Genomic DNA, 12634 nt, shown 5'->3' on the forward strand with positions numbered 1-12634 from the left:
TTTGGCTTGTCCTGTGAGAGGCTTTGACAGTTATGGTTGTTGTGTCTTTGTATTTTAATATTTCAATAAATGTTATGTTTTAGGTTACTATTATTGCTAATTTCTTTCAACATTTGAGCATAGCGCCCAACTTTTGCAGAAGAGAAGGAGGGAGATACCTAACCACACCCTAAATCACAAACACCATTATTTTCTAAGAAAACAAGCAAACAGTTTTTCACATGTGCTATATATAGATGTTTTCTGTCAGTGGGTTCAGAGACTGAGAAGCATAGGAGTATTTTTTCTGTGTGAAGTAGCTTTAAGAATACAAAATTCTCCTATGCTGATCAGTGCAAGCTGTGGTTCAAAGCTTCAGCTGCTGCTTGCAATGATAGAGGCTGTGGGTTCAATTGCCAAGGAGACTTGAATGTGAGAAAATGACATAAAAGTGCTTCTCACTAAATTAGAATATCATCAAAAAGTTAATTTATTTCAGTTCTTCAATACAAAAAGTGAAACTCATATATTATATAGGGTCATTACAAACAGAGTGATCTATTTCAAGTGTTTACAGTATATACTCGTGTATAAGTCAAGCCGAGGCACCTAATTTGGCCTCCAAAAACTGGGAAAACTTATTGACTCGAGTATATGCATTCTCCTCTAATCCCTAGTTTGGCATGCATGGTTCCTCATCCCTATCCTTGTATGCATGGCTCCTTATTCCCATCCTTGTGTGCATGGCTCCTTATTCCCATCCTTTTCTGCATGGGCTCCTTATCCCCATCCTTGTCTGCATGGGCTCCTTATTCCCATCCTTGTCTGCATGGCTCCTTATCCCCATCCTTGTCTGCATGGGCTCCTTATTCCCATCCTTGTCTGCATGGGCTCCTTATTCCCATCCTTGTCTGCATGGGCTCCTTATCCCCATCCTTGTCTGCATGGGCTCCTTATTCCCATTCTTCTATGCATAGCTCCTTACTCCCATCCTTGTCTGCATGGTTCCTCATCCCCATCCTTGTATGTATTGCCCCCATGAGAAAGCATAAAAAAATACTACTTACCTTCCGTGCCCTCGCAGCATCTCGTTCCAGTGCCAGCAGCTCCTGCGGCCGGGCGATCACGTGTCCCTGCCCATTAAGGTAATGAATATTCACCTCACTCTAAGCCTATAGGAGTGGAGAGATGTGAATATTCATTACTTTAATGAGTGGGCACCCGTGAGAGCCTGGCAGCTACTGGAAACCGGCGGCTGCAGCTGTAACTGTGTGCGTGCTATAAGAGAAATTAATATTCATAGCCACAGCCACTGGCTCCTGCTTCCTGTGACCTGCTGCTCCGCCACTCCCCCTCCCCCACCGTAAACTAGGACAATGACTCGTGTATAAGCTGAGGGGGGCATTTTTAGCACAAAAAATGTGCTGAAAAACTCGGCTTATACACGAGCATATATTTCAGGTATGTTGATGCTTATGGCTTACAGCCAATGAAAACCCAAAAGTCATTATCTCAGTAAATTAGCATAATTAACAAAAAACACCTGCAAAGGTTTCCTAAGCATTTAAAAAGGTCCCTTAGTCTGTTTCAGTAGGCTCCACAATCCTGGGGAAGACTGCTGATTTGACAGATGTCCAGAAGGCAGTCATTGGCACACTCCACAAGGAGGGTAAGCCACAATAGGTCATTGCAAAAAATGCTGGTTGTTCACAGAGTGCTGTATCCAAGCATATTAATGGAAAGTTGAGTGGAAGGAAAAGTGTGGTAGAAAAAGGTGCACAAGCAACCGGATAACCACAGCCTTGAAAGGATTGTTAAGAAAAGGCCATTCAAAAATTTGGGGAAGGTTCACAAGGAGTGGACTGCTGCTGGAGTCATTGCTTCAAGAGCCACCACACACAGACATATCCAGGACATGGGGTACAAGTGTCGCATTCCTTGTGTAAAGCCACTCATGACCAATAGACAACACCAGAAGCGTCTTACCTGGGTCAAGGAGAAAAAGAACTGGACTGTTGCTCAGTGGTCCAAGGTGTTGTTTTCAGATGATAGTCAATTTTGTATCTCATTTGGAAATCAAGGTCCCAGAGACTGGAGGAAGAGAGGAGAGGCCACAATCCAAGCTGCTTGAGGTCTATTGTGAAGTTTCCACAATCAGTGATGGTTTGGGGAGCCATGTCATCTGCTGGTGTAGGTCCACTGTGTTTTATCAAGACCAAAGTCAGCGTAGCTGTCTACCACAAAATTTTTGAGCACTTCATGCTTCCCTCTGCCGACCATCTTTTTGGAGATGCAAATTTCATTCTCCAGCAGGACTTGGCACCTGTCCACACTGCCAAAAGTACCAATACCTGGTTTAAAAACAACAGTATCACTGTGCTTGATTGGTCAGCAAACTCACCTGACCTTAACCCCATAGAGAATTTATGGGGTATTGTAAAGAGGAAGATGAGAGACACCAGACCCAGCAATGCAGATGAGCTGAAGGCTGCTATCAAAGCAACCTGGGCTTCCATAACACCTCAGCAGTGCCACAGGCTGATCGCCTCCATGCCACGCCGCATTGCTGCAGTAATTGATGTAAAAGGAGCCCCAACCAAGTATTGAGTGCATTTACTGAACATACATTTCAGTAGGCCAACATTTTTTATTTTAAAATGATTTTTCAAGCTGGTGTTATAAAGTATTCTAATTTACTGAGATAATGACTTTTGGGTTTTCATTGGCTGTAAGGCATAATCATCAACATTAACAGAAATAAACACTTGAAACAGATCACTCTGTTTGCAATGACTCTATATAATATATGAGTTTCACTTTTTTGTATTGAAGAACTGAAATAAATGTAATTGTTGATGATATAATTTAGTGAGAAGCACTTGTTTTTGTTTGTCATTATCTTTTAGTAGTCATATAAAAAAAATCTTACCGTACTTTAATTCTCCCTGTATGATACAGGAATACAGAAATACACTGCTATGTACAATGTATATCTATATATCATTATAATCTGATTAAACTTAGCCTGAGAAAGATACCTCCCAGGACTAAAGTTTAACCTGCAAAAAGTAAAATAAATATATTTTATTAAATAACAATGATAAAACATATTAAAAAAATCAGAGAACGTGCCTATAAGTCTGGGGACATGGCAAAGTGCCAAGTATGTGTGTAGATAGTTATAACCATAGGGGGTGAAGGGACACAGTGCCACACTGTCTGCAGCCTTAATCTGGTATACCACCAGGTAATATCCTATGTTAAATAAACTGTCTTAGGCTTCTTTCACACTAGCGTCGGGCTCGGCCCGTCGCGGTGGGTCGGGCCGAGGTTCCCGACGCTAGCGTTGTCTCCGCCGCACAACGGGTGCAGCGGATGCATTTTTCCAGCGCATCCGCTGCCCCATTGTGAGGTGCGGGGAAGTGCGGGGAGGTGGGGGCGGTGTTCCGGCCGCGCATGCGCGGTCGGAAAAAGCGGACCGTCGGGAGTAAAAAACGTTACATGAAACGTTTTTTGGTCCCGACGGTCCGCCACAGCACGGCGCAACCGTCGCACGACGGGTGCGACCTGTAGCAATCCGTCACAATGCGTCGCTAATGTTAGTCAATTCTGAAAAAACGCATCCTGCAAGCACTTTTGCAGGATGCGTTATTTCGGCAAAACGACGCATTTGCGACGTATTGCAGTTAACGCTAGTGTGAAAGTAGCCTTAGCTGCTACTCTAATTTTGATACTACCTCTAGGAAGAATATGTATTATTAAAGTGGTGATCAGGATTGATGTATTCAGATACCACATTGTAGTAATACCTCTGCTGTAGTTCTTCTATAGGTACAACTATGTACACCTATATTTGGCACTTTACCATATCCCCAGTCTTATAGGCACCTTCTCTGAATTTAAATCTTTTTTAATTGTCATTGTTATTTAATAAAATATATTTATTTCACTTTTTGTCATTTACACTTCTTTAAGGTACCGTCACACTCAGCAACTTTGCAAAGAGAACGACAACAATCCGTGACGTTGCAGCGTCCTGGATAGCGATCTCGTTGTGTTTGACACGCAGCAGCGATCTGGATCCCGCTGTGCCATCGCTGGTCGGAGCTAGAAGTCCAGAACTTTATTTCGTCGCCAGGTCGGCGTGTATCGTCATGTTTGACATCAAAAGCAACGACGCCAGCAACGAGCATAGGGGGCATCGCAGCGTCTCCTTCTAGCCAGTCGGTACACTCCGGCTGTTTGACATGGAGCTAACAACCAGCAAGAACGAGAAGTGAGTCGCCGTTACGTCACAGGATCGCTCCTGCATCCTTCTGGAGTTGCTGTGTTTGACTTCTCTACAGCGACCTAAACAGCGACGCTCCAGCGATCTAGTTTAGGTCGGCTTGTTGTCTATATCGCCGCAGCGTCGCTGAGTGTGACGGTACCTTTAGTTGTGTGAGTTAACTTTATCAGGCTGGGTTTAATCAGATTATACTGATAAATAGAGATACACTGTATCTGTAATGTCAGTGGTGTGGTTCATATCTTTAGCTGCTGCCTGCAATGGTAAACGTTGTGGGTTTATTGCTTGGAGAGACCAGATTGCAAGAAAAGAAGAGAAATGTTTATTTAATGAATGTGTGTGAAGAGAAATGCTGGTCCTTCCCGAGGAGGAGGATCTATGGAGAGATTAAGACGCCAGATAGAAGACTTTGCACAGAGAGAAAAGTGAGTATTGTGCGTCGGGACAAAGCCCTGATGTAGCAGAACTGATCCCTCAAATTGGGACAGTGCCACTGAATGCAGGAAGGTTGGGAGCTATGCATTGGAGAAAAGAATTCCGAACACAAAGTAGTATTTTAAGGATGTCTACTGGCAGTGAAGGAAACAACAGGAGAAAAAATTCATATGAATCTAAACTCCAGAAAAGGCAATTTAGACCAGGGCTTCTCAATCATTGTATGTGGGCTCTTCACAAATATTGTTAGGACCTCATCATTGTTCTTAGTTTAGCTTTAAATATTTTAAAAGCCCCTTATTTTATCTTAACATATGACTCTTGAAGCAGCACACTAACCATTTCCGGTAGATGGACATAGCTGTACGTTCATTCTAGTGGTGCCTTAAAAGGGTGGTTCAAAGACCAAAGTAATTTTCATTCTAAATTCTTATCTATTTAGTGCCATAATCTGAATCACTTTCTACTATGGTTGCATTAAAAATTCCCTATCCTTCCCTATCTACTGCTTTTCTATCTTTTTTCCCTACTTCCTTTCTGAAAAAACTTTGAGAATCCCATTGCATACTAAGATACTCAAATGAAGGGTCATCAGGAGGCAGCCACCGCCGCAGCCTCTGGCCCCTTCCTGAAATGAATTGGCTGGGCTAGTCCCTGCACAATGTACACTGTGCGATATGCACAATGACATTGCCTGCTCTGTTGTTGGCTCAAAGGATCAGTAACAAGCCGTCAATAGAGCGGTGTCAAAATGCACAGCATGCAGAGACCAGTGATGTCAATTGTGAAGGCAGCACTGGTCTCTGCACACTGGCTATTTTGGCAACACACTCTGGTGCCAGCTCATTACTGCTGATCTAAGCCGACAACAGAGTGCGCGCTGTCATTGTGTTCATTACTGACAAGCAATAATGTCTTAGGGGTGCTGGGAACACCAAAACATTATAGCATTGACATAGTGAAGTCGTTGAGTAGAGAAACAATTTAAATAAAGATTTACAAAACTTATTATAATTTTAAAATAAAGATATTTTCCCCCAAACAATGTAGGTTTTATTTTTAAAAACTGTAAAGAAAAAAAAACACATTTTCTATACTTTCTATTGAATAGTATTGTTCAGTATGATAAAAATGCAACTACTATTGGAATAAGGATTTAAATTAATAATGATCATTGGTGTCTAAGGGGCAAAAAGTCCCCTTTTGAATTGAGCTTTAGTGTTGATGCATGGCTGCCACTCTATTTTCCCTCTAAGAGACTACTGTAGATAGCTAAGAGCTGTATCTCTGGCAATTTCATAGAGAGTGGTTGACCATGCACACTACCACTCAATTCTCCTATCGAGGAGTATTTACATAGTTAAAACATCTTTAATTGTCTACTTTGTTTCTTAGTCTTTTTTATTTTATTGTAGGCTTCTTACACACTCGGAGCTGGCAGCCCTTCGAGCCTCATTGATTCCAATAGAACATTGTGTGAAAGCATTTTTACAGGAGTGTAACTCCAACAATGACAGACACATCTCTCTTTGGGAATGGTGCCACTGTTTTGGAATCAAAGAAGGTATGAATGATGTGCAAGAAAAAATCATAACCAAAACTTGAATTTAATGGACTTCATAAGATTTGGACACCATCATGACTTAGAGGGTTTCTCCCAACGTGACTTTCAGGAGCACAATGCTCTCCATTCTCCCGGCTCCTGATTGCTAGGTGAAAGGGATCTCCTGATTAATTCTTCTGACCTGAACTGTGTGCTCCTGATGCTGCTATGAATCAGCTTTGCCTATGAAGCATGAGATGTGTAGGGCTGAACTTGACTGAGATCAGGAGCTAATTGTGCTCTCCTAGGATTCCTCAGAGCTTCAGGAAAGTGCTTACAAGCTCAATAAAAGAACTGGTAAACACTGTTCATTTTTGGCTACCACTGTTAGACAGCAGCAATGGGTAGTCCCCTTGGCAACAAAACAATAAAAAAGAAAACTGTAGTAATCAGGAGAATGGACATGAATTTTAAGGCATGTCACTCTCCCCAAAAAGAGACATTACCCTTAGACCACTATTAACCCCTTTACCCTGAAGCCTGTTTTCACCTAAGTGACAGGGCCAATTTTTACAATTCTGACCACTGTCACTTTATAAGGTCATAACTCTGAAACGCTTCAACGGATCCTGGTGATTCCGAGATAGTTTTCTCGTGACATATTGTACTTTATGATAGTGGTAAAACTTCTTCGATATGACTTGCATTTATTTGTTAAAAAACGGAAACTTGACGAAAATTGTGAAAATTTAGCAATTTTCTAACTTTTAGTTTTTATGCCCTTAAATTAGAGAGTTATATCACCTAATATAGTTAATAAACAACATTTCCTACATGTCTGCTTTACATCAGCACAATTTTGGAAACATAATTTTTTTTTGTTAGGGAGTTATAAGGGTTAAAAGTTGACCAGCGATTTCTCATTTTTGCAACAAAATTTGCAAAACCATTTTTTTTTATGGACTACCTCACACTTGAAGTGACTTTGAGGGGTCTATATGACAGAAAATGCCCAAAAGTGACACCATTCTAAAAACTGCACCCCTCAAGGTACTCAAAACCACATTCAAAAAGTTTATTAACCCTTCAGGTGCTTCACAGGAATTTTTGGAATGTTTAAAAAAAATTGAACATTTAACTTTTTTTTCACAAAAGTTTTACTTCAGATCCAATTTGTTTTGTTTTACCAAGGGTAACAGGAGAAAATGGACCACAAAAGTCGTTTTACAATTTGTCCTGAGTATGCCGATACCCCATATGTTGGGGTAAACCATTGTTTGGGCACATAGCAGAGCTCGGAAGGGAAGGAGCGCCATTTGACTTTTCAATACAAGATTTGCTGGAATTGAGATCGGACACCATGTTGCGTTTGGAGAGCCCCTGATGTGCCTAAACAGTAGAAACCCCCCACAAGTGACACCATTTTGGAAAGTAGACCCTCTAAGGAACTAATCTAGATGTGTGGTGAGCACTTTGAACCTCCAAGTTGTTTACAGAAGTTTATAATGTAGAGCCGTAAAAAAAAATCATATTTTTTTTCACAAAAAATTATCTTTTTGCCCAAAATTTTTTATTTTCCCAAGGGTAACAGGATAAATTGGACCACAAAAGTTGTTGTGCAATTTGTCCTGAGTATGCTGATACTTCATATATGGGAATAAACCACTGTTTCAGCGCATGGCAGAGCTCGGAAGGGAAGGAGCGCCGTTTGACTTTTCAATGCAAAATTGGCTGGAATTGAGATCGGAACCCATGTCGCGTTTGCAGAGCCCCTGATGTGCCTAAACAGTGGAAACCCCCCACAAGTGACCCCATTTTCGAAAGAAGACCCCCTAAGAAACTTATCTAGATGTGTGGTGAGCACTTTTAACCCCCAATTGTTTCACTAAAGTTTAGAATGTAGCGCCGTGAAAATTAAAAAATCATTTTTTCTTTCCACAAAATGATGTTTTAGCCCGCAATTTCTTTTTCCCAAGGGTAACAGGAGAAATTGGACCCCAAAAGTTGTTGTCCAATTTGTCCTGAGTACGCTGATATCCCATACATGGGGGGGAACCACTGTTTGGGCGCACGGCAGAGCTCGGAAGGGAAGGAGCGCCGTTTGAAATGCAGACTTAGATGGATTGGTCTGCAAGCGTCATGTTGCATTTGCAGAGCCCCTGATGTACCTAAACAGTAGAAACCCCCCACAAGTGACCCCATATTGGAAACTAGACCCCCCAAGGAACTTATCTAGATGTGTTGTGAGAACTTTGAACCAACAAGTGTTTCACTACAGTTTATAACGCAGAGCTGTGAAAATAAAAAATATATTTTTTTCCACGAAAATGATATTTTAGCCCCCAAATTTTTATTTTCCCAAGGGTAACAGGACAAATTGGACCCCAAAAGTTGTTGTCCAATTTGTCCTGAGAACGCTGATACCCCACATGTGGGGGGAACCACTGTTTGGGCGCACGGGAGAACTCGGAAGGGAAGGAGCACTGTTTTTCAACGCAGAATTGGCTGGAATTGAGATTGGACGCCATGTCGCGTTTGGAGAGCCCCTGATGTTCCTAAACAGTGGAAACCCCCCAATTCTCACTGAAACCCTAACCCCAGCCCTAACCCTAGCCCTAACCCTAGCCCTAACCCTAATGGGAAAATGGAAATAAATACTTTTTTTAAAATTTTATTATTTTTCCCTAACTAAGGGGGTGATGAAGGGGGGTTTGCTTTACTTTTATAGCTTTTTTTGGTGGATTTTTATGATTGACAGCCGTCACACACTAAAAGACGCTTTTTATTGCAAAAAATAGTTTTTGCATCACCACATTTTGAGAGCTATAATTTATCCATATTTTGGCCCACAGAGTCATATGAGATCTTGATTTTTGCGGGACGAGTTGATGTTTTTATTGGTAACATGTTCGGGCACGTGACATTTTTTGATCACTTTTTATTCCGATTTTTGGGAGGCGGAATGAACAAAAACCAGCAATTCCTGAAATTCTTTTAGGGGGGGCGTTTATACCGTTCCACATGTGGTAAAATGGATAAAGCAGCTTTATTCTTCAGGTCAGTACGATTACAGCGATACCTCATTTATATAATTTTTTTATGTTTTGGCGCTTTTACACAATAAAAACTATTTTATATAAAAAAATAATTGTTTTTGCATCGCTTTATTCTGAGAGCTATAACTTTTTTATTTTTCTGTATGTCAGCTTTTTTTTTGCGGGACAAGATGACGTTTTCAGCAGTGCCATGTTTATTTATATCCGTATTTTTGATCGAGTGTTATTCCACTTTTTGTTCCCCTGTATGATAATTAAGCGTTGTTTTTTGCCTTGTTTTTTATTAATTTTTTTTGCGGTGTTCACTGAAGGGGTTATCTAGTGGGATAGTTTTATAGAGCGGGTCGTTACGGACGCAGCAATACCAAATATGTGTACTTTTATTGTTTTTTTTTTATTTACATAAATAAATGGATTTATTGGGATTTTTTTTTTTCCTTTATTTGGGGTTTTGTTTTTTGTTTTTTACTTTCTACCATTGTCCCAGGGTGGGACATCACTATATTATATCAGATCGCTGATCTGACACTGTGCATAGCACTGTGTCAGATCAGTGATCTGACACGCATTGCAGGAGGCTTTCCGGCGCCTGCTCTCAGCAGGCGCCGGCTAGCCACGTCACTTCATGACCCGGAAGGAGTCCCACGGCCATCTTGGATCCGGCGACTCCTTCCGGATCACCGGAGCAACGCGATCGCATCGCGTTGCTCGGGTGGGAGAGCGCAGGGAGCCCCCGTCCCTGCGCGATCCCCCTCTATGCCGCTGTCACTACTGACAGCGGCATCAGAGGGGTTAAATGCCCGCGATCGGCGCTAGCGCCGATCGTGGGCATTGCTGCGGGGTGTCAGATGTCATATACAGCTGACACCCACACCCGATCACCGCGGTGCTCAGCGCGAGACCGCGGTGCCGTACTAGTACTGCGGCTGGCACAATTGCAGTTGCCGCAGCGCAGTACTAGTACGGTGCATGTCACGAAGGGGTTAACTGATAAATGCTTTGTCTCCAAAGGTCCTTCAAACCAAAGCAAAGTATGTACTGTATTACTGTACCATGTGATACGCCATGTGCAAGATAATAATTGGGTCAAATGTAATTAGGACCTGGAAATTTCTATTTAAAAAAAAACACATTTTCAATCCCTGCCACACAAATCACCACTTCAGCATTTTTTTACTGCAGCGCTGGAGTAGTGCTACTATTGTAAGGCCCCTGCACTTGTCTTATACTTACCAGCTGCCAACTTCTGCTGTTATTCGTGCCAATCTCATCAGTCTTCAGCAGTTTGTGTTTCATGCAGAGATCCAGATCTCACTTGTGAATGCAAATCCGTGACTTGCATAGACTTGCATTGAGAACTTGTAAACGTTATCCCTGACTTTCGATCAGTCAAAAGTTGCAGTCACAAGATGGTGCCGCGGGACTGTAGTGACACTGTGAAGAGCTGAGGACGGCGGCTGGTAACAATAATACTAAGGTCAGGTAAGTTACAGTAGATTTGTAACACCGCTCCAGTACTGCAATAGAAAAACACTGGAGTATCATACAGGATATACAATGGCATGTAAAAGGTTGGGCACCCCTGGTCAAAGTTACTGTTATTGTGATTAATTAAGGAAGTTGAAGATTAAATTAGGTTTTAAAGGCCTAAAGTTAAAGACGACACAATTCCTTTGCATTTTAGGCACAAAAAAAATAATAAAAAAAAGAAATATATATATATATATATATATATATATATATATATATATAGTAAGTTTTTAAATTACAAAAATTATGAAAATGTGGTCCAATGCAAAAGTTTGGGCACCCTTGGAGACTTGTGTACATTTATCCAGGGTTTCAGACCTTAATTAGCCTGTTAGGGTTATAAGTTGTTCATTATCATTGTTAGGAAAGGCCAGGTGATGCAAATTTCCCAGCTTTATAAAAACTCAGCCTCCTCTAACCTTGTGCCAAAAAGCAGCAGCCATGGGTTCTTATAAGCAGCTGCCTAGTACTTTGAGAATGAAAATGGTGAAGGCCCACAAAGCAGGAGAAGGCAAAAGAAGATAGCAAAGTGATTTCAAGTCGCCCTTTCCTCAGTTCAAAATGTAATTACGAAATGGCAGTTAACAGGAACAGTGGAGGTCAAGATAAGGTCTGGAAGACCAAGCAAAATTTCAGTGAGACCTACTCATAGGATTGCTAGAGAGGTAAATCAGAGCCCCCACTTGACTGCAAGAGACCGTCAGAAATATTTAGCAGATGCTTGTGTTGTGATACATTGTCCAACTGTTTATAGACACGTGCACAAATATGGCCTTAATGGAAGAGTCATCAGAACAAAACCTCTCCTGCGCCTTCACCATAAAATTCAGAGTCAGAAGTATGCAAAAGGACATCTAAACAAGCCTAATGCATTTTGGAAATAAGTCCCATGGACTGATGAGGTAATATAGAACTCTTAGGCTACAATGATCAAATGTATGTGTAGAGAAAAAAAATAAATTTCAGCAAAAGAACATCTCACTAACCATTAGGCATGGGGGTAGATAAATCATGCTTTGGGGATGTGTTGCAACCAGTGGCACAGGGAATATTCCGCAGGTAGAGAGAAGAATGAATTCAATAAAATTGAAAAAAATTACACAGGTCAACAAAAAAAAAAATTTTTTTCTGGTGTCCATAATATTTTAATGAATTTGGGGTATTTTTGGGGTGCTGATTCTGAATATGCTATCAGTTTTGCCAGATTGGCTCAAGTTTTTGAGATTTTTGGTATCTTATTTATAGCACTTGTTGGTAAATGCGACGCATCATCTCATTAATTTCTTTGGATTAGTACTTGAACTGAGCAGTTCTCAATATAGTTTTGTGTTAATTAGTGTTCTAAAAGTTTGTTCATAGCTTGATTTTTGCACTAACTTTATGTTGTTGTCTGTTTTCCAGTGAAAAGCATGAACTCATCAAGAAGAAGTTGTCTTAACGATCCAGACTCATTCTGTTACATTTGTGGTGAATACACACTGCCAAAACATAGAAGAAACATAACAGACTTCGTAAAAAAAGTGTATTTTGCCTATTTTGGGGTTATGCTTGGGGACCAAGACAAGTTTTGGGCACCACACATAGTGTGCAAAGCATGTATCGAATTATTACGAAAATGGAGCAAAGGACAAAGAAAAAGCTTCAAATTTGGTGTTCCAATGGTGTGGAGAGAGCCAAAAAATCATCATGATGACTGTTATTTCTGTGCAGTGCAAGTGCAAGGATTCAATAAGCATAAGAAACGAAAATGGGAGTAACATGGAATCTGCAAGAAGGCCTGTCCCTCATTGTGAAGATGTGCCT

At 41.1% G+C, this 12634-nt stretch overlaps 2 protein-coding genes across 2 annotated transcripts in view; one reads left to right on the top strand and one right to left on the bottom strand.

Moving 5' to 3' along the window:
* Positions 1–12634, bottom strand: part of LOC143774074 (uncharacterized) — a 133336-nt gene that overhangs the window by 118472 nt on the left and 2230 nt on the right. The window lies entirely within an intron of this gene.
* SPARCL1 (SPARC like 1) overlaps positions 1–12634 on the top strand; it is a 29688-nt gene that overhangs the window by 15438 nt on the left and 1616 nt on the right. The window contains exon 11 of the mRNA XM_077261526.1: positions 6118–6266. Within this exon, the coding sequence (XP_077117641.1) occupies positions 6118–6266 (149 nt within the window). The remainder of the gene's footprint in view (positions 1–6117; positions 6267–12634) is intronic.

This window comes from Ranitomeya variabilis, chromosome 1, assembly GCF_051348905.1.
Source record: "Ranitomeya variabilis isolate aRanVar5 chromosome 1, aRanVar5.hap1, whole genome shotgun sequence".
Lineage (NCBI taxonomy): Eukaryota > Metazoa > Chordata > Amphibia > Anura > Dendrobatidae > Ranitomeya > Ranitomeya variabilis.